Raw genomic sequence first — 21,404 nt, forward strand, 5'->3', positions numbered from 1 at the left:
CCAAATTGCTACCAAAACGCCTGTCCGAAGATCCGTAGGTATCAAGCTGCGAAAGACTCATGTCAAACACCACATCCAAGCGTCAACGTCGGCGACCGGTGCGGCGGGTTGCTGTGCTCGTTGACGCCCTTTTGGTGTCCTTTTTCTTGGACCGCGATGCTTGTGCCCTCGTACTTCGCGCTCCTCCTTTGTCACTCTCTTCTTCTTCCTCCGCCTCACTGTCCTTGCCGCCATCGCTGGCCTCTTCACCCTCCTCGTCTTCACCCTCTTCAGGCGCATCGGACTCCTCTCCCGAATCAACGTCCTCGTCGGATGCCTTTCCCTGGCTACCCGAACCAATATCGACTTGGAGTCTTGACGATCGTGTTTCCCGTGCGACTTGGCGAGTGCTGCGGTTGAACTTTCGGCCTCGCGACGGAGCGGGGGAGGAGCGCGGTTCTACAGCAAGCGCTCGGGTCAGTTGTTGGACTTGGCCCAGATGGGAGAGAATTGTAACATACCATCTGTGTCTGCTACCGTGCTTCCTCGTCGAGACTCAGCGTGGCGACTGGTCACAGGCGACAAGGATCCTTCCGTTGCTAGCCGTCTCTCGAACATAAGATCGCCATACTCGTCGTAGGGGAGCTCAAAGGACCAGTACATCTCGCTCGGCTCATCGTCATCTTCATTCACGTCTGTAAACACCGCGTTCTCCTGTATAAGTAATAGCCATTAGCGAGACATGGCCAACCAAGACGAGGTTTGAGGGTTGCCAACCCGCTCATCCAAAGCTTCCAGGTTGTATAAGGTGGCCAACTTCTTCCATATCCCGGGAATGCGCATGTGTTCTGCCGACGAGGGTGCATATCCTTGGCTCTTCAAGTAGTCTGCAATTGCAAGCATGCGGAAATGCTTGTGGACACCTGGATGAAACGAGGTCCATAAGCTTCCAACGCTCTGCAGCGCAACTCAACTGCACAAACGCGGGCCTTACCAACGGGCTTCCATTTAATTATTGCCTTCAGCAAGGCTGTCTCCTGATCATCTGTCCAGGGATCGCCAATCAAGTCATATTCGGGCTCGGGCTTCCCGGTGCTGTCGCTCGATCCGGGGGTGTTCGCGCTGGATTGCGCCGTCGTGTCCTCCAGGGGAGTGATGGAGTGTGCACGCTTGGCCTTTTTCCGAGGAGGCATCGCGACAGATAAGGGCTGTAAAAAGAGACAGAACCAATTGGCGGGCGCGCGACGCGAAGGCTGAAAGAAATCGAGCTCCAGTGAAGTCTCGCGGGTCTCTGTTATCTGATGGCCCGTGCACGATAGCCACATCGCGGGACCGAAGTGCCTTCCGTTCACCACAAACACAACACAGCGTTTCTTCCTGGCTATGGCTGAGGATGGATTCGGCGGAACATGAGCCCGATCCCTTTTCCAGCGAGGGGCTATGGAGGTTATCCAAGTTCAGCATTGAGGCTCTACAGCCACTGGAGGATCTGCCGTGGAACGTGGACTTGCCGGGTACGCGACCCGCCCGGACAGCGTGCAGCTAGATACTGATGTTTCTGTGTCTAGCGATTCCAGAATCATGCTTTCAAGCACCCTTTGAGGCACTCAGCAAAACAGACCCGATATGGAATCTCAATCTCACTCTGAATAATCTCGAACCTCCGGAGTCTTCGACGAATTCAGTCATCGCCCCTTCGATCGATACCCAATCCGATGCGCCTTCAGAGCCTCTTCAAGATCTTTCAGATGAAAATGGTATTTGGAATCTGGATTCACTCCGGGAGGAACCTGATTATATTGCTCCGCTGAAGACGTGGGAGAAGTACCAGAACCGCGCGTCTCGTGAACCAGTCTCGGCATACTTTACTGAATCAGGCGCGAAAGGATTTGATGCTGCCCTGTCGCGCCAAGCAAATGTCAAAGGAAAGGATATCGCGGGTCGCTTAGTCCGAGATGATGTCTTTATTCGGTCGCTGCTTCGCCTTGGACTCGGATGGAGCTCCTCTTTTTTCCGCTACAACGAGCAGACGATGACTTTTGAGAGATACATAACCGACATTCGTGTTTCTGGTGTGAGTCTAGCCGTGCTGGACTCGGTCATTGCAAGTGTGCTTCAATGCGGCACAAACATGCAGCGAGTACGGGCCTTCGCAAGAAACGCGCCGACCAAGACCAAGGACCAGTCGTCTTTGTTTACGTTGCGTGGCACTGTTGCTGTCATCATCTACAACCTTGAACAGCAAATTCTTATTTACTCCCGGAACATCGTCTCAGTTCTGCAAGTCATGACGCTGTTTCAGCGATGCGGGGAAATAATTGGCGCCCTGGCCAGTATTGTCGATGCAGCGGACAAAGCCAAATCGGATTCTCAAGTCATATCAGTTGTAATGGAGCGGGGGGCATTCTTTACCCATAAGTTTGGGTGGATGGAAAATCTCGTGCAGGAAATCGTCGTGCGAGTGACAACCCCTTGGTTTGAGTTCATCGAACGCTGGATTGGGCTACGACCCGAGGAAGGTGTCCTCAGTGAGCTGGTGGCTAGTGGCAGGACGTTTGTGCAGTTGGAGCATTATGCTGACCCTACGAAGTTCAAAACGGGGTTTGAAAGAACCGAGTATCGCTATCTCGGTGGCAACATGCCGTCTTTCATACCCAAAGACCAGGCACGGTCCATCTTTGAGAGTGGACGAAGCCTGCGTCTCCTGAAAAGATCGCACCCATACCATCCCATTGCGCGACATGATGTGCTTGCTCGTGCTGGGGATCTTCACTTGCACTGTGCGACCACCTGGAATGATATCGAGCGAGTTCAAAGACGAGCGAATGAGTATGAGTCACATCTCCGCAACGAGATCCTTAGGTACAACAGAAAACAGTCTCTGGTGCAGACAACAGGAACAGATTCTACCCGAGATGATGAACCGTCAGGCGAAAACCTGGAGAAAACGTTTGAACTATTTGATATCGACTCTGAGACCGTCTCGGGATCTGTATTAGATCGAAAAGCTCTCGCAAATGATAAGGTCAACCAGCTTCTTCAGAAGGCCAGAGACCTGGACCCGGATTTCGTCGATACCACCAGCCGCTTTGGCCCGGAGCTAACATCTGCCCTCTACCTCTCCCTTGCCCCAGCCATTTCGTCCCAGGCACAGCTGATTGACTTCTCCTGTCTACATCACCTATTCAGAGAGCACCATCTCCGGCATCACCTGAACCTTCAGTGGCGATTTCAGTTGCTTGGGGATGGCCTATTTGCCTCTCGTCTCACACATTCACTTTTCGACCCCGAGATGGAGAGCGGAGAGCGCAAGAGAGGCGTGGTACGGAGTGGTGTCCACACTGGGTTGCGTTTAGGAAGCCGCGACGCCTGGCCTCCCGCAAGTTCAGAATTGCGACTGGTCCTCATCGGGCTTCTTGGCGACTGTTATTTCAATGAAGAGGATCCCGAGGCATCAGAAAAGACACAGAATAAGCGGGATAACGAACTCCCCGGTGGACTTAGCTTTGCGATTCGCGAGTTGACAGCCGAGGAGATTGAGCGATGCAGAGATCCTAATGCAATCGAGGCACTGGACTTCCTTCGTCTCCAATATAAACCTCCCGAGGCGCTTGAAACCATCATAACGCCAAAGTCTTTGAAGAAATATGATCGTCTGTTCAAACACTTGCTCCGCCTATTGCGCATGGTGTCAGTGGTCAAAGGTCTCGTTCGTGATTCGACAAACCGGCGCTCTTTATCGGGAGACATACGCAATGTGTTCCAAAAGTTCCGCATTGATGCTCAACATTTTGTACTCGCCATGAGTGACTACTGCTTCCACGTTGGGATTGGATCTATCTGGGATCAGTTCCAGAAGGCGCTCTCCAATATTGAACGCTGTCTTGACCGTGGCGACATCAATGGGACAATTGAAGCCGCTCATTCTGTCTCACGCCTCCGCGACTACCATGAAGACATCCTCGACCAAATGCTGTTTGCCTTCTTTCTCAGCAAACGGCACGCGCAGGCAGCCAAGCTGCTGGACTCGATTCTAAGCACCATACTTGCTTTTAGCCCATTATCTAGGGCAGATGGGCTGAGTGGACTACGCCATGAAAGCGAAGGGACCGTGCTGCACTTGTACGCAACTTTCCGGAAACAGATGGCTGCTTTTGTTGGGTATCTCCGCAGTTTGGACACGGGCAAGGCGTCTTCGAAGTCCATGGGAAAGTCGGAGTCTTTCTTCAGCTCGCGTACTGACACCACTAGTTTCTTTGAACATCTTCGGATAAGGCTCGATGTGCGGGACTACTATTGAACCGCGAGAGGCTTCAGAATCTCTTCGCAGTCCCACTTTGGCTAGAGAGCATGGGTGTCTCTGTCGCTCGCTCAAAGATCCGTAATAATGTGTGATGCTTAATGACAACCCCCACTACCATCAAAATATTCCAGAAGAAGCTTGTATATTATTGTTGACCCCCTTTCTCCGCCTTCCAGCATCTCCAGCATATTTGCCCATATTCCTCATAAACTCATGTCCCTTCTTCAATGGTAATATGCATTCTACTCAGCCTGATTCCATTCACAGTCCCAATAGGGCTCAAGACTGGTTTTATTATCACAGACGCACTATCATCCATTGGAAAGGATTGAACCTCCTTGGGCTCTTCAAAAGAATCATCCTTTTCTTATAGCACATATGCAGCTTCTAGTCAAATCGTGGGCTAACCCGAGCTAGTATGTCCGGTTTGCATTAGAAACAATGGAGGTCAGATTCTGCCCAACCCTGAGCAAGAAGAATCTTCTGTGCCGACTCTTCCATTGCCGCGGGTCCACAGAGAATGACCATGCTGCTGTCCTCGGGAGCCGCGAATTCTTTGATCAACTCCTCCGAGATCCGTCCCCGGCGGCCTTGCCAACTTTTGGACCCCTTGGTGAGGGTATGCACGACAGTACACCTTTGAGTGTCTGCTGCACCATAGGCATCAAGCTCTGATCGACACAGAATATCTTCCTCTAATCTGTTCCCATCAATCACGACACACGTCGTTGGATCTTCTGGGTCCTGCATCACAGCACGCAGGACCTGGAAAATCGGGGTGATACCCGTCCCACCGCAGATCATCTTGAAAGAGCGAACATGGCGTTCCTTGCCGCTAATGAGCACACGCCCGTTGCCCAGATACTCAAATCGACCGGTGGGTCCCTTGCAGTCAATGCTTGCTCCCAGAGGGAGACTATCGAGGGCCATGCTCATCTTGCCACCCGGAATAGTTGTCGTCGGGAAGTACACCTTGACCAGCAACTCCAACCTCCCTTCGACGTGTGTGTCCGAAATCGGAGTGTAGGATCTGATTATAGCTTCCTTGCTGCCGGGATCATTGACTTTGATCATCAAATGCTGGCCAATTGGCAGACCCAACGACTGTTTTTCGTGTTCCAGCTGGAAGACGAATATCCTTGTATCCCAGGATACATTCTTCTTCTCTGTGAGTTTGAGTTTCGACCATGCGCGGGACTGGAGGAATACTGGGCGTAGCTCGTCAGATATAGAGGCGGCGTTGCTATTGAGCGCTTCCAGCGATGTCTGGTCTAAGGTGCCGATGTGGTAATCGGGCATCATTAACTTCGCTGTTTCGCTATCTGTAATCCGGGTTAACGTTTGACGTGATCATCGAGAAAAGTGGCTGCACTGTACTGACGAATGGCCAGGAAATCCTCCGATACATCTAGCCCAGCGGAGGATGTAATACTGATTGCGCCTCCAGGATGACCTTCGAGGAAGCCCGTTCCATCATAGACCTCACCGTTCACAACGAACCAGGGCTTTTCGCTGTTGCTATTTGCCTTGAGCTCTTCAAGATCAATCTGACGATTCACCCCTTCCTTCTTCATGTTGATCTCCTTCGTGGGCTCTGGCTCCACAGGCGCTTCGCCCTGGTGTCTCTCTCCCCAGTTGCCATTTGTCAAATCACCGCCCGCCTTTTTGATTCTTTCCATCCAACCTCCGGCCCTTGCAGGATGTGTCGGGTGTTCAAACTTCAGACAACTTCCATGTTTCGTGATCGCGACACGGAACCATGGGTTATTCATCATACCCAGGACCGACCAGTACATATCCCGCGGCTGGGCGGCCAATGCTTCATCCATCGCCCGGACAAGAAACGCATCGCTCTTCTCCAAGTCCGAGACGGGTATGCCGAGAGACCAGAATGACCAGCAAAAGCAAGTCTCTCGCTGCCACATGTCCACCTTCCCTCCAAATAGCTCGCCTTCAAATTCTCGATATTTGTCCTCGGCGTACTCAAGATCGGCAAGACGCCAAGCTGTCCAGCAGGGGCACGAGTCAGCTCAAATTCATCTCTGGGACTAAACATTCCTACATTTGCCCGAATCCAAAGATATTTCAACTCTTGTGATTCTTCGACCACCTCCTGCATATGCATACCCTTTTGCCGTATAGGTGTGGCCAGTCGTGGCTAAATCCAATGTCTCTTCATGCTCGGGATATACTGCGACCGAGTTCACATTAAGGTCATAAATGGCATACCGCTCATCAGTCCACCACTTCTTATCTTGGGCGGACAGTTCCGGGGAGACCATTGTTCTGACCGAGAGTTAGATTTGGCTTCCCAAACAACGATTTTCTGCTCAAAAATACAACTTACGGAAGTACCCGATTGTCGTTGAGATGATACCAATTGTCACTGGGGACCTCGGTCACAATCAACTTCCTGAGCCACTTGACACTGCGACCTCCGATCTGGCCTGGAACAACCGCCCGCAGTGGACGGCCATGATCCGGCCTAAGTGACTCGCCATTCATTTTATGTGCTAGCATGATCCCTTTATTCAGGTCCATGGCCCAGTTCAATTTGACGGAGGTTCCATAATATCCATTCGGCTATTTATTAAGTGAGCATGTTTGTTCGTCGCTTCCAAGTGCGAGTCATTTCACAATACCAGTTTATCAGCCCCTTCCATGCACACATACTTGGCTCGGCGGAGCGGCTTGGCGCTGCGGAGGATATCGGCCATCATCGGGCCGGTAAACAAGGCCGTCGACAGTCCAGCTGGGCCCCAGGAAAACCCTTTTGACTTTCGGACTGTATTCTGCTCTTTCCGTCGGTTGCCAGCACAAACGAGTGTGATTGGGGCGGTAATTTGGTCATATTTCTGGAGAATGTCGCGAAAGTTCAAAACGATCGGGTTTTCTACCAGTCTAGAAACAGAAACGCGGTCAGATCTCATTTCGGGAAATAAATGTGGTCGAGCATATTGTTTGGAAACACTGCCCCTCACCCTTCAATGCTCAGTTCCCAAGTCGGGATGTCCTCATCGCGAACCTGGGGCACTGGGCCATGGTTTCGGACATAGAACAATTCTGGAGATGTAAGGAATCCTAGGACAAGAGGATCAGATAGATGAACCAACACTCGGGGACAGTATGGATTATGATACCTTCTTTAAATAATGCTGTTAGGGGAGGTTCGACATTGAAAGGATGGATGCCCGTTAGCCGAATAAGTCTGGAATCGCGAGGTACATGGTTATCCGGGGTGCCTTTATCGACATCTAGGATCTCAGTCGGGCGAAACGATGGGGGCGGCAGTGGAATATCGACCTCCACTGGTGTTGGAAGATCATGCACTTGGATCTGTGTTTTTTTGAATGGGAATACGTCGTTATCGACGATAATTTGTGTAGTGGTTGTCGCCATTACGAGCTTAGCAAATGATGGGACACTTGCAAATTTTTTTCTATTGCGAGGTGAGGGATCGAACGGCTGTACAAACAATATCGAATTGATAAAAAGGGTAACCAAGACAGGCAATTCCCACCTTCCTTACAGTATAATTCCAAGTCTAGCCTCGGCCGGGAAGCTAACGTCTGCACTATAATCCCATGCCACGTTATTTACTGCATCTCCGCGGGCGAAGAAAGTTTCCGGTCACGATAGAAGTTGTAACTACATAATATCGGCCCGGTCTTTGTAGCCCTTATCTCGACATAGTTCTCAGCCAATCGGGGCGGATGGTTGGTTATCGCACCAAACCTACTCCATCCCCGTGGGTGCAGCGATCTCCGCGGAAGTCGGTCCGCTTTGGTATCAATCGGATCGCACCTCGCCCAGTGGCCCTAATTCTCCCGTCATGTGCTGTGTACTTCGCCTCTTGTGCCACTTTCTGCGACTGAGTCGCGACGTTCAATTAATTAAAACTATAATCGTAGCCGTATCTTGTAGTGTAGTGCGGCATATTCGGTTTTACTCTCTCAAACACCGCCTTCCGCCGCTATGCCAGTGCTGGATGGGCTTCGTCATGGCGAGCCGGTTGACGGCAGCGCCAGTTCTTCTTGCAATGCTGAACATAGCAAACGACAAAAGATTGTAGTGGTCGGGTTGGGCATGGTGGCCGTCTCCTTCATGTAGGTCGTACACAAAATACCACTTAGTCCGCTCGCACTAATCAGGTCAGTGAGAAAGTGATCAAGCAGGATACAGCCCGCCGATATGACATTATTGTCATTGGCGAGGAGTCACACGTTGCCTACAACCGCGTGGGTCTCTCCTCATTCTTCGAACATCGCAAGATTGAGGATCTCTATCTGAATCCGAAAGAATGGGTAGGTTTCTGCTCACGGGATCAACACGAACTATCCGATTCTAAATGATATCGAATAGTACGGATCGTTCAAAGAGCGAGTCTTCGATCATCACCTCAACACCAGAGTCACCGAGGTCAACCCCAACAGCAAGACCGTTCATACCTCTACTGGGGATACAATCCCCTATGATATCCTGGTACTTGCCACTGGCTCTGATGCCGTCCTTCCAACGCATACCCCGGGTCACGATGCCAAGGGCGTCTTTGTATACCGCACAATCGAAGATCTGGAACGGCTCATCGATTTTGCGTCCAAACACAAGGGCGAGACGGCGGTCACTGTGGGTGGAGGCCTTCTGGGCCTGGAAGCGGCGAAGGCCATGACGGACCTAGAAGATTTCGGGAACGTGAAACTTATTGACCGCAATAAGTGGGTATTGGCTAGACAGCTGGACGGGGATGCCGGTTCCTTGGTCACTCGCAAGATTCGGGAGTTAGGCCTCGACGTGCTACACCAGAAGCGGGTTGCCGCTGTTAACACAGACTCGGAGAACAATGTTACGGGAATCACTTTTGAGGACGGGGAGCAGATTGAATGCTGCTGCATTTGCTTTGCGGTAGGTGACGTTTAATCTTTGAGTGGCCGGATGCGGTCTCTAATCACTCTCTTTATAGATTGGCGTGAAGCCGAGAGATGAATTAGCTCGATCTGCTGGTATCCAGCCGGCTGGAAGAGGGGGCTTTGTTATTGATGAAAGGTCCGTCTATACTTTTTTCGGAGTATGAGAGCGCCAGTTAACAACACCAGCCTCCAAACATCGGTACCGGGTATATATGCGGTGGGCGAATGCGCTAGCTGGGAGAACCAAACCTTCGGCATCATTGCACCTGGCATTGAAATGGCGGATGTGCTTGCTTATAACCTCACAAATATCGACAAGGAGCAAAAGCGCTTTACCCGGCCGGATCTCAGCACCAAGCTGAAGTTACTTGGAGTTGACGTTGCCTCTTTTGGAGATTTCTTTGCCGATAGAGATGGGCCCAAATTTCTTCCCGGTCAGCGACCATCTATCCGTGCTGGTCCAAACGCAGATGTTCCTCGAGAAGAAGAGTCTCCCATCAAGGCATTGACCTACAAAGACCCGTTTGGTGGGGTGTACAAAAAGTACCTGTTCACCATGGATGGCAAATTTCTGCTCGGAGGCATGATGATAGGCGATACAAAGGACTACCTCAAGTTGAACCAGATGGTCAAGGGCCAAAAGGAGCTTGAAGTTCCGCCAAGTCAATTTATTCTTGGAGCGCAGAACGATGGGGAGGAGAACGCAGATGACCTGTAAGCCTCTCTCTGAAACTACTTATCCTGAGCAGCCTTTAACATTTCCCTGCAGTGACGACAGCACCCAAATCTGCTCTTGTCACAATGTAACCAAAGGCGACGTGGTTGAAAATGTCAAGAATGGGATTTGCAAGACCATGGGTGAAGTCAAGTCCTGCACAAAAGCAGGCACAGGATGCGGTGGCTGCTTGCCTCTCGTGCAGTCAATTTACAACAAGACCATGCTAGACATGGGACAAGAGGTGTCAAACCATTGTGCGTATTGGGAAAACTATCCTGATCTCTGGTTTCAAGGGCTGACTTGAATAGTGTGCCAACACATCCCCTACTCCCGTGCAGATCTATACAATATTGTCGCTGTCAAGCAGCTGAAGACATTCCCGGATGTGATGAAAGCAGCCGGGAAGAACTCTGAGTCTTTGGGATGTGAACTATGCAAGCCCGCCATTGGATCGATCTTGTCCAGTCTGTTCAATCCGCATGTTATGGACAAAGGATATAATGACCTCCAAGACACCAATGATAAGTTCCTCGCCAATATCCAAAGAAACGGCACGTTCTCTGTCGTGCCGCGCGTGCCTGGTGGAGAGATCACAGCGGATAAGCTCATTGCGATCGGATCCGTTGCAAAGAAATACGGATTATACTGCAAGATCACCGGTGCTCAAAGGATTGATATGTTTGGAGCAAAGAAGCAAGATCTTTTGAACATATGGACCGAGCTGGTGGACGCTGGAATGGAGAGCGGCCACGCTTATGCCAAGGCGCTGCGTGCAATTAAGAGTTGCGTCGGCACCACTTGGTGTCGCTTTGGTGTTGGTGACAGTGTTGGCATGGCCATTCGACTAGAGGAGCGATACAAGAGTATTCGCGCACCTCATAAGTTCAAAGCAGCGGTATCAGGCTGTGTGAGAGAATGTGCCGAGGCACAGAACAAAGAGTAAGCGTCTCCCCGTTTTCTTCATATGAAAAAAATGCTAACGAATTCCAGCTTTGGCCTGATTGCGACCGAGAACGGCTTCAATATATTCGTCGGAGGAAATGGCGGTGCAAAGCCTCGCCACGCTGAGCTGCTTGTCAAGGACGTTCCTCCTGAGATGGTGATGTCCATCGTCGATCGCTACTTGATATTCTACATTCGAACGGCTGATAAGCTGCAAAGAACCGCCCGATGGATCGAGAACTTGCCAGGTGGAATTAACTACCTGAAAGAAGTCATCATCGATGACAAGCTGGGTATCTGCGCCGCCATGGAGCGACAAATGCAGGAGCTAGTCGACAGCTATTTCTGCGAGTGGACCGAGACCGTCCGGAATCCTAACCGACGCAAGACCTTTCAGCAATTTGCAAACACAGATGAGACTGTTGAAACAGTAGAAGTCATCAGAGAGCGCTCCCAGAACCGCCCAACATACTGGCCCTCCAAATCAGCACAAGAAGACTTCAAGGGCCATGGATGGTCTAGCCTCTCATGGCAACCAGTCGTTCGAGCAGATCACTTCTCCGACGAGCCTCCCCAGGTCTCATCCGCGAACGTCAAGCGAGGAGATACCCAGCTTGCTGTGTTCAAGATCAAGGGCCAGTACTACGCGACCCAACAGATGTGTCCCCACAAGCGAGCATTCGTGCTTTCGGATGGGTTGATTGGTGACGATGATGCGGGCAAGTATTGGGTTTCTTGTCCATACCACAAGCGCAATTTTGAGCTCAATGGCGACCAAGCTGGACGTTGCTCCAATGATGAGAGTATGAACATTGCTACATTCCCAGTGGAGGAAAGAGAAGATGGATGGATCTATCTTAAATTACCTCCCATCGAGGAGCTGGATGCAGTTCTTGGGACCGAGAAGTGGAAGGTTAGAAAAGGGGAAGCGCCGGACCCATTCCACAAGGTGGACAGGAGGTATAAGGGGATGAAGGGAAAGAAAGTATCTGATGGAGAGGGTGTCACCAAGTCACCCGCTCGGCCAGCCAATGGGATCGACTGGTAGAGGTGGTAGACCACTCTTGTTGGAATATAGCGCTTGATGGTCTTCCGGCATTTGAAATTAATTTATATTTCGGTAGCCCAACAATGACTCTTAATGATGCCCTTTGGTGCAATATGCTGTTTCACTCAATTATTCAATTATTTTGGTGCATAACAGTTATCAAATAACCAATTAACGTTAGTTACCTGGCCCTGCTTTAAAAGGGAGCATCGTACCAGACCGATTGCAGTGGTCAATTGGGTTCGAAAAAGTAACTGTCAAAACAAAAGAGGGCCAAATCCTAGACAAAATAACTAGACCAAAAATGCACTATAGGCAATATTCTTTGTCTATACCGTCATTTATTGCTTTGACAGTAACCTGTGAAAAGCTCTAAGCTATGACTAATGTAGCAAAGGCTGCCGGTATTATCGGATCGATCTCTATACAGTCAACAACTTGGGAACTGGGCCCTTCATTCCGCGGAGAATATACGTTATCTCTTTCAGAATACTTTCGGCTTATCTATCTTCAGGGCATGAACTATACCTATTCACCCCGGACTATGAGGCCGTCAAAGCGGGTCAAACTCACAACCAAGATCGTCATTCAGCCACTCCCGAAGGTGGATCATGTTTTCAAGAAGAAATCTTCTTAAACTATTTCCGCGGAGCTCAGATCGACCCGATCGTGCCACTATCGCATCGGAGTTGATTTGCACCTCCAACCCTATCTTCCAGGCTGGTCGGGTTGGTCGACAACCAATGAGAGGCGATGGGCCTATCACGACAGGGGAATAGTGGGCCTAGTCGGCCCTAGCCTCCGTGGATCCCATCATCCCATCATCCGCTCGTTCCCGTGATTACATCCCCAAACATTCTGGACTCAGCCAGGACCAGGTCAGGCCCTTTTGGGGATAACCCCGCGGAGTTGTCTACTCCCATCCTTATCGAGGGCTGGTCGCCTAGAGTATGGCTCTCAGGCGGCTTTTCATAGGTCGTTCGGATGCCTCTCTTATCGCTCTCACCACCTTGGCCCAGGCCATGACCTTGGACCACTCGGGGATCTCTGAGGTCCGACCTACAGTACCCCAGCTGTGCTCTATTACAATTACAGAAGGGGATTCTCGCCGAATCAACGTCGCCGGATATATTCTCAACACGTTACTTTTCGGGTTTTTCATGACTAATCCACCCGGCTTGACTTTGTGCGCTGTTGGCATCCTCAAAAGGAACCGCGATAACCGTGATTGTGGCTCTGCATGTGTCATAATGAGACGAGTGTGATATACGGGCTCAGGTACAGATCGAAGCGTGCCTGTCTATATAGACGGCAGGATCTGCCTGTTGCACTGCATAGTCAACACCGCGGTTCTTCGAACTTCTTGATCAGCCGGAACCCCTAAGGCAACTCTTCATTTTGACACTGCTTGTGCTAGACTCATTGAGAGCACGCCGTCATTTTCGATCCGTGTGGATAGATTGTATCGCTCCTTGGCCCCGCAATGGCTGCCAACTCCTTCAGACTTCTCTTCATCTCGCCAGACATCAACCCCACCAACCGCAAAGCCAAGTCTATTCCGATCTTGAATCCATGGGATCAGTATGGTCGGGTGTTCTTCTTCTCATGGCTTGGGTTCATGGTCGCATTCCTGTCATGGTATGCGTTTCCACCACTGGTATACTATCAATTCCTTGCCACCAACAGCCCAAACGCAATGATCACTAAGCCATATATCTTTAGTTGACGGTGACTATCAAAAACGACCTGCACATGACTCAAGCAGATGTCGCAAACTCAAACATTGTGGCGCTACTGGCAACGTAGGTGTACGAGAAATATTGATCACGAACATCTTCTAATTGATGCTAGGTTCCTTGTCCGATTTATTGCCGGACCACTCTGTGATCGGTTTGGACCCCGCTTGGTCTTTGTGGGACTGTTGCTCGCTGGAGCCATTCCCACTGCAATGGCTGGTCTTGTCACTTCTCCCAAGGGCTTAATCGCTCTACGGTTTTTCGTCGGCATTTTGGGCGGTACCTTCGTCCCATGCCAGGTCTGGTGCACTGGCTTCTTCGACAAGAAGATTGTCGGCACGGCCAACTCGCTGGCGGCAGGCTGGGGAAACGCGGGTGGTGGTATTACATAGTGCGTTCCTCCAAGATGCATTCTGATTTTGCATTCACTGACCATATGGGAACTTTTAGCTTCCTGATGCCCGCTATCTATGACTCTCTCGTCACTTCCCAAGGCCTGACGCCTCACAAAGCTTGGCGTGTGGCATATGTTGTCCCCTTTATCATCATTACAGCAATAGCATTGGGGATGCTGTTCCTCTGTGAGGATACACCAACGGGCAAGTGGTCGGAACGTCACCTGTGGGCAGGAAAGTCTCCCTCGTCTGACTTGACATCTCATGGCCACATTGTCGACACTACCTCCGGGAAGACCTCCACCGGGCCTTCAGCTACGCCATCGATTCACACCATGAACGCCATCGACGTGGAAAAGAAGGGTGCCCATTCACCTCGGATCCTTGACAATGATGCTTCATCAATGGATCAGATCGGTAGCCTCCAGCAAGAAACGGTCGTTGCACCCACGCGCAAGGAAGCTCTTCGCGTCGCTTTGAGTCTCTCTACAATGGCTCTTGCGATTCCGTATGCCTGCTCATTCGGCTCCGAGCTTGCCATCAACTCAATTCTTGGAGCATACTATGCTGAGAACTTCCCCCACATGGGTCAGACGAAGACTGGTCAGTGGGCGGCTATGTTTGGCCTGTTGAATGTAGTATGTCGGCCGGCTGGCGGTCTCTTGGGAGATGTGCTCTATCGCTTTACAAATACTGTTTGGTCCAAGAAGCTGCTGTTGACCTTTTTGGGCCTTACCATGGGAGCCTTCCAGTTAGCGATTGGTTTCTCGAATCCCACTAGCGAGGCGACAATGTTTGGTCTCATGACTGGGTTAGCCTTTTTCTTGGAGGCGTGCAACGGAGCCAATTTCGCGGTTGTTCCCCATGTGCACCCTTATGCCAATGGTAAGTCAATTAGTTTATTTTCAATCCCGCCTCAGTCATTTGGACACAACTAATTCGTGGCTTCAAGGTATCGTCTCCGGTATAGTTGGGGGCTTCGGCAACCTTGGTGGGATTATCTTCGCCATTGTTTTTAGATACAATGGAGCCCACTACGGGAGGTCAATGTGGATTATTGGTGTGATTTCTCTGGCAGCGAATGTGGCTGTCAGTTGGATTCGACCACTTCCAAAAAGCTCAGTGATCCGTTCTTGAGGATGATTACTGTTACAACCAAATATTTATATATCCGATTAATATTAAGTCTCGACTAAAAGCACTTTCTCTACCTAGACTAAACAATCTAAGTCCCATGGTCGTCATGTTTAGCTACTAGGCGCCGTAAGTCTTCGGCATCCCGATAGACAGCACCGGCTTCGGGTGAGTACACCCCGAGGGCGGGCTAATGCTCCGGCGAGAAACGAGGGGCAGGTGACTGGCGCGTGGAGTTGTTTCGCCCCTTCTTCTCATTTCGCGAAAGATTTGAAAGCATTGTCTCGTCTTCTTTTCCGTACTTCATTGGCTCTGGACTCCTTCTTCTTCGGCTTCGTCGTCTCATCTCCTTCCCCGGACATTACCCCGCGAAACCCTGCTCGAACGGTACCACATTGCAACGACCAAGCTTTCCCAGATAAGACCTCATTGTTCCTTACCCCCAGGAACTGCACAAAATGGCTCCGGTTCGTCGCATCGCTCAGATTGTCCACCTCAGGCCCTCCGCAGTGGAAGCATACAAGGAGTGCCATGCCAATGTCTGGCCGGAGGTCCTGCAACAGATCAAGGACTGCAACATCAAGGATTGTATGGCCCAGGAAATCCCTCTAGAGTCAATTAGAATGCGAATAACCTAATTTTTCAAAATTTCGCTCCGACAGACTCCATTTTCTTCGACAATGACCGCACTCTATTCGCCACTTTTAAATATGTCGGTACGGACTTTGAAGGCGATATGGACAAGATGCGGGCGAACCCCAAGGTTCGGGAGTGGTGGGCCATGACCGATGGCATGCAGGTATGCAATATTCCAAGTTCTTTGAGGATTTCAAAATACTAATTCTATATCTTCCAAAGGAGAGCCCTATCCCCGGCGCCGTGGGCAGTGCCGATGGTCCCGGTTGGTGGAAGGTGCTCGACGAAGTTTTCTACACTGAGTGAAGTCTTCGATCCAGCCGCGATCGAACTGTACATAGCAATATATACACTGAAATATTCTTTATGAATGGCTATTTAAAAAACTGGTCGATCCTTTTTTGCCGCGTGTCATGCGAAGCACTTCCAATGCCACCGCGGGTGCGGAACAGGCCCGCGAGATGCTCCTTACTATCGACAGCTAGTATCTTCATGGACCAACCCTGCAAGAGGATATCGCCAGCAGGGCCACCAAGGGGTGGTATTCGGGTATCCGTCGTCGAGCTTGGTGGAACATCTGAGTCACAAGACGCAGTTTGTCGCTGTGGCCATGATGGCGATGATTTCTCATTCGCCTCAACCGACAATTCCATTACGCCTGTATTTGACCAGCTTGGACATATGAGAGCAGCTGGTCCGCCGTTCCGTGCAGCGATGGCGGAAGTCAGAGTGATTCTCATGGGGTCGAAGAGCTCCACAAGACAATTCCATAACACCCGGAGAATAATGCCATGGGCAACTATGGCCACATTGCGTCTTGTTGCCGCTTCATCGAATAGAAATGGCAAGAGATGGCCATGGAGAAAGGAGAGGGATCGTTGTCGCATTGAGGCCGTGGACTCTTTCTCAATGATCCCCATAGAAGCACTTTGGCCCGAACGACCGGGAGATGCACTCGGATTGCTAGATGGGGCAGAGGAAGGCTTCCCGCGTATGCCTTCCAGTGAGCCAAAGTCTCGCTCCCTCAGATTTGGAGTCAATATCGGCGTCAAGAGTGCTCCGTTATGCATGCGAGGTTGAGGGCGACAAATACCCTCCGCCGTGATGCGGGCTCGGCTCAAATCGGATGCAAATACTGAATCGAAATGAATAGATCTTCTGGCAAAGGATTGGGCGAGACATTCTATCTGCAGCATCCCATGGTTGGTAAGGGCCGAGTCAGTCGTGCCTGCCCTGGAGTGTGGATCAATAGCCTGACGGGCGTGATGCTGGGACAGCAGGGCCTCTCACCAAGTTTGCGCAACATTGTGAACCGTCTCCCCATGTCGGATGAGATAAACTCTCATTTCGTAAACATATGCACAATATATTGGGTTAACACGGCTGGTGAAAAGGACCCAGATGCATCATTGCCCGGTCTTTGTTGTCAAGTCACGTGATCGGATTCCTGCGAGGACCGACTCAATTGGTCCTTGACATGGTATGGAAGGAATGTGGAAATTGATCTACAGATTCCCTTCTACAATGTATTAATCAAGGACATCGAGGAAGCGCTTGAGGGAACGATGAGATTGCATGGACATTTGGAGCAGTTAGAACTGTGAAGGAAATTGCCTTGAATAAAACACCGAACTAATTGCTCCCAAAAAACGAACACCCCTTAAAACGTAACAAAAAGTGGTATGAGCCATGAATCCATCATCTACATCACATCCAAGAAAAGAGAAACGCCGATTGACAGAAGCCAATTCCCTCATTGCATTTTTGGTAGAGGAACTTTTGTGAAGCTTTTGCAGCGAACCGAAGGACCCAGTCAGGAAACAGCGGAGCGATGCGCTTAAGCAGCAAGCTCACGGATCTTCTCCTGGACGCGAGCCTTCCTCTCGGCGTGGGTGAGCTTGGCGATCTTGTACTTCTGGGACTCGGCCTTCCACTCGGCCTTGGACTTCTTGGGGCCTTCCTCCTCATCCTTCTTGAAGGGGTCCTCACGGATGGCCTTGTGGGCCTCCTGGTAGAGCTCCTCAAGGTCACCGGCATCGATCTCCTCCTCGATGTACTTGGTGAACTGGGACTTGTAGCGCTCCTCATCCTCATCGGCGAGGGTCTCCATGTACTCGGAGACGTGGCCGGCCATGATGTAGTTGCGGAGGGTGTCGGCATCAAGCTCCTCGGACTCGATGTCGTAGCCGGGGAAGCGGCGCTCGGAGTGAGGGATGAAGATACCTCCGTCGGAGGCACCCTTCATGGCACCGAAGACACGGTTACCGGAAGAGGTGCGGACGAGACCGACATCAAGGAAAGCCTTGAAGGGGCGGCGCTCGCCATCATCGGTCTCAATAGCCTCGGTGAGGGTGTACTCGCCGGTGGCCTCGTCGACACCGGGGAACTGCTCAGCCAGGCCCAGCTTGGCGAGAGTACGGCGGGCAAGGAGCAGGCCGGTGGCGTAGGCAGCGGCCCAGTTGGTCAGACCCTGGGTGATACCGTAGCGCTTCAGCTCGTGGGAGTAGGCGGAGGCGAAGACCTTGTCGCCGGAGATCTCAGAGTAGACGATCTGGGTGACGATGTCGCGGTTGGTGAAGCGGACGACCATGCGGTACTTGGGGGCGTTGTACTTGTTCTTGGCCTGGGTGATCAGGCGCTTGCGAGCATAGTAGTCGGTCTTACCCTCGCGGCGACGGCGGTACTTAGTCTGGTAGCGACTGGAGAAGCAAGTCAGCACACGACCACCGAAAACACCCGAGAAACAAGAAAATGTTTGACAGAGCAGACAATGGAGAAAATTGGCTTACCTGAAGTACGCATCATTCTTGACAGTCTTGGTGAAAGGCTGTACCAGAAGAATCGCGAGTCAGCAATTTGCGCTTCAGAATTTCGTCCGAAGCATCTTGCAGGGACCCGGCTCCGATCGAGCGGAAGAGACAGATGCGATTTGAGGGCAGTATGGTTGACTCAACCATCTGCAATAGCAAACACACTCACCATTTTGACGGTTGTCGGAGCTGAAGCCTGATGGTCGATGGATAGAAGAAAAAAGGAGGGGAGAAATTTTGGCGGTGGGTTTGTGGGGGATTTCGCTTAGTGGGCGGCTGCATCCCGCAACTAAAAGTGCGGTAGGCGACGACCATCTACTCGGGTAGGCGACGACCCGACCGTCTTCTATAGAACGCTAGAACATCACCCCAAACATTTTACCAAAATCCAGTAGAAACAAGATAGAGTGTCGACTATTCTTTCTGGCTGGCTCTAAGATGTATATATTCCACCAACCCAAAAAAGGAGAAAGAGAAAGAAATCTCGAGCATTCTATGATCTCTTCCTCATAGTCGGGCCTTGCCCTCGCCCTCGAGCAATGGTAGACTCGTGATCTTCTCAAGCTCCCTGACTGCGTCTTCGATCTTTCCAAGGGTGACCTTCACCGTGCGCATGCCAGCTCTCTTCGCGCCCTTTAGGTTTTCGCCGATATCATCGAAGAAGACAATATCCGAAGGCTGGATCCCCGGCAGCCCGCGCTGCTTGGCTAAAGCATCCATCTCTTTAATTGCCACTTCGTATATCTTCGGATCGGGTTTGCGAAGCCCCGTGTGGGCGGATGAAATAAAGAAATCAAACTGTGACTTCACACCAGATGTATCCTGGTTGAATGAGTGACCCTCGGGAAACTTCACGGTATTTGAAAGAGCACCCATAAGATACTGTCCGGACGCCTTCAACTTTTGAAGTGCCGGAAGCATAAAAGGGTCAGGAGTGCGGGATATCCTCATCATCTCCCAGAAGAGCCACTCCGCATCCACCTTTGGGAGTGGGGGGATGGAGCCTGCGTTGCTCTGTCCTTTCTTCTTCGCGAGCTGCTCATGGAATTGCTTCCACAGCTCAGGATTCTGGAGGTCCTCGTTGAATCCCGTAAAGAAAGTGGCGTCCATGGGAATCTGACCGCGCTCGAGCTTGTGCCAGCTGCCGCTGGGCGATGTCCGCGAGATGCTGAAATTCACCCAGCCCGGTGGGATATTGTTCGCCACCTCATAGTCAAGTATTGCCTGGAATGGAGAAACCACCTGCAAGAGGGTCAGCAATGCCCCTAGGAATAATCACAGTGGTGTCATCTTACACAAACTCCCCCAATGTCGAACAGAAGGCCTACCGGCCTATTCTCTGCCATTTGGTAGTTGAAGCAGAGCACTTATTAGTTGCAGCCAGGTAGGAGAAATGGTCCCGTTGTGAAGATTCTCCGGTTGAGCGTCTGTATTATCAGATTCATGCGGAGGACTCAAGGTTCTTAAAAGGAGACCCTGAATTGCCGAGGTACAAGGCGGTTCGAGACCGAGGGATTGAACTTCATCGGCTTCAATCAGCCTTTTGTCAAACTGGCGCTGTATAGACCATGATGATCCGTCCACGTGAGTGAGTTCAAAAGACATACATTCAACATCAACGGACAATCTAAAAATAAACTTCTTGATCGACTCCCATCCGACAGGACTCTCCAGGCTCGATAGCGGGGTTACACGTGACTCGTTATCGATAAGGATTGGGGTGGACGCGTCCAAAGATCAGCGGCACGCTGTACAAACCATAGAGTTTCCTCCAACGACATCAGAGAGCAATGGACTCCACTCGGACCATAACTGAATTAAAATCCGCATTTATCTGGAGCCAGGTTCGCATTCTATCCGAAAGCCTTGAGCTGCCCGAGGACTGGAAGAACTATGCAGTGGAAACGCAAGAAGATGATTTGGCTGAGAAGATAATCGAGGATGTGCTGCATAAAGGTACCTATCTGCCCTGCTTCCCGTGAGACACGAGCTTTTCTCATGTTCTTGGTCCTGCTGTTTCTGCTTCAGGGGTATTGGGCACTGTATGCTAACCCATATCTAGTAAATCAAGCTGCGAAGCAACACAACCGCGTCGTCTACTCTTCCCAAGCTATCCACCATGTGGCCCACCAGATTGCCAGTCTCTACTGGTCTTCAGTCAACCAGGAAACGCGGAGTCGAGCGTCCTTTGCCAACGGCGTAGAAAAAACAGCAGATTTGTCCAGACACATGTGAGGTTCCACCAGGGTCTTCGAGGGCCCAGGTAGTCGCAGATCCTTGCTGACCTCCCACAGGAATATTACTCAGTTACCACTGGACATTGAGTCACAGGGTGCAAGCGAAGATGAAAATACAAGGTCAGCCTGCAAACACGCCCGAGTTTCCGCCAGTTAGAGTTCCGCCTGCCTAACCCCGTTGTACAGATACCAGCTACTCCGAGAGCGACTCGCCACTTTGGACCAACAGCGTCAGCAACGTCAACGAAGACTCGACCAATTACGACATTTACAGCGCCTCCTCGGACCATTTCAAGAACCTCAGAAAGACATCCAGCCGAATCTCGTCACTCGCGACGGAGAGCTAGTACGGGAATTGGATAAGATGCGAATGCTGGCGGCGCGGGTTGGAGGCAGGATTTCGCAACAGAAGAAAGGCCGCAGCAATACCCAAGCGACCCAGGATTACTTACTCCCGGGCTCAGATCAGAGACTGGAGGCCCTGCTGGATACGGAGCTATGACTTGTAACGACTGAATCATTCTACATGAAACATCTAATACGATTTCAAACCCACCCT

At 51.0% G+C, this 21,404-nt stretch overlaps 8 protein-coding genes across 8 annotated transcripts; 4 read left to right on the forward strand and 4 right to left on the reverse strand.

The window, feature by feature from the left end:
- Window positions 1-82: 82 nt before the first annotated feature.
- On the reverse strand, window positions 83-1,172 carry N7482_005760 (EAF7 family protein; the record flags this gene model as incomplete). The annotated part of the gene is made up of 4 exons (XM_056687885.1): window positions 83-438; window positions 501-693; window positions 757-902; window positions 974-1,172. 4 exons carry the CDS (start codon window positions 1,170-1,172, stop codon window positions 83-85), a joined length of 894 nt encoding a protein of 297 aa, XP_056543440.1.
- A 200-nt stretch (window positions 1,173-1,372) lies between these two features.
- N7482_005761 (tubulin gamma complex associated family protein) lies at window positions 1,373-4,279 on the forward strand (the record flags this gene model as incomplete). Its single annotated transcript, XM_056687886.1, has 2 exons — window positions 1,373-1,493; window positions 1,548-4,279. 2 exons carry the CDS (start codon window positions 1,373-1,375, stop codon window positions 4,277-4,279), a joined length of 2,853 nt encoding a protein of 950 aa, XP_056543441.1.
- Window positions 4,280-4,714: 435 nt separating this feature from the next.
- niaD (nitrate reductase NiaD) lies at window positions 4,715-7,681 on the reverse strand (the record flags this gene model as incomplete). The annotated part of the gene is made up of 7 exons (XM_056687887.1): window positions 4,715-5,604; window positions 5,664-6,287; window positions 6,345-6,568; window positions 6,630-6,865; window positions 6,925-7,183; window positions 7,264-7,363; window positions 7,423-7,681. 7 exons carry the CDS (start codon window positions 7,679-7,681, stop codon window positions 4,715-4,717), a joined length of 2,592 nt encoding a protein of 863 aa, XP_056543442.1.
- Window positions 7,682-8,257: 576 nt separating this feature from the next.
- Window positions 8,258-11,897, forward strand: niiA (nitrite reductase niiA; the record flags this gene model as incomplete). Its single annotated transcript, XM_056687888.1, has 8 exons — window positions 8,258-8,388; window positions 8,439-8,586; window positions 8,645-9,184; window positions 9,243-9,325; window positions 9,376-9,903; window positions 9,959-10,161; window positions 10,216-10,846; window positions 10,898-11,897. 8 exons carry the CDS (start codon window positions 8,258-8,260, stop codon window positions 11,895-11,897), a joined length of 3,264 nt encoding a protein of 1,087 aa, XP_056543443.1.
- A 1,483-nt stretch (window positions 11,898-13,380) lies between these two features.
- On the forward strand, window positions 13,381-16,104 carry N7482_005764 (Nitrate transporter; the record flags this gene model as incomplete). The annotated part of the gene is made up of 9 exons (XM_056687889.1): window positions 13,381-13,554; window positions 13,620-13,699; window positions 13,749-14,024; window positions 14,084-14,913; window positions 14,981-15,117; window positions 15,280-15,549; window positions 15,609-15,750; window positions 15,825-15,961; window positions 16,021-16,104. The coding sequence occupies 9 exons, from the start codon at window positions 13,381-13,383 to the stop codon at window positions 16,102-16,104; spliced, it is 2,130 nt and encodes a 709-aa protein (XP_056543444.1).
- A 1,531-nt stretch (window positions 16,105-17,635) lies between these two features.
- Window positions 17,636-18,780, reverse strand: N7482_005765 (60S ribosomal protein uL18; the record flags this gene model as incomplete). Its single annotated transcript, XM_056687890.1, has 3 exons — window positions 17,636-18,497; window positions 18,588-18,625; window positions 18,778-18,780. 3 exons carry the CDS (start codon window positions 18,778-18,780, stop codon window positions 17,636-17,638), a joined length of 903 nt encoding a protein of 300 aa, XP_056543445.1.
- A 335-nt stretch (window positions 18,781-19,115) lies between these two features.
- N7482_005766 (HAD family hydrolase) lies at window positions 19,116-19,954 on the reverse strand (the record flags this gene model as incomplete). The annotated part of the gene is made up of 2 exons (XM_056687891.1): window positions 19,116-19,850; window positions 19,904-19,954. The coding sequence occupies 2 exons, from the start codon at window positions 19,952-19,954 to the stop codon at window positions 19,116-19,118; spliced, it is 786 nt and encodes a 261-aa protein (XP_056543446.1).
- Window positions 19,955-20,398: 444 nt separating this feature from the next.
- N7482_005767 (kinetochore subunit FTA4 family protein) lies at window positions 20,399-21,347 on the forward strand (the record flags this gene model as incomplete). The annotated part of the gene is made up of 4 exons (XM_056687892.1): window positions 20,399-20,564; window positions 20,671-20,839; window positions 20,903-20,965; window positions 21,032-21,347. 4 exons carry the CDS (start codon window positions 20,399-20,401, stop codon window positions 21,345-21,347), a joined length of 714 nt encoding a protein of 237 aa, XP_056543447.1.
- Window positions 21,348-21,404: the final 57 nt, after the last annotated feature.

The sequence above is a fragment of the Penicillium canariense genome (genome assembly GCF_028826845.1).
Source record: "Penicillium canariense strain IBT 26290 chromosome Unknown utg000003l_segment0_segment0, whole genome shotgun sequence".
Taxonomy (NCBI): domain Eukaryota; kingdom Fungi; phylum Ascomycota; class Eurotiomycetes; order Eurotiales; family Aspergillaceae; genus Penicillium; species Penicillium canariense.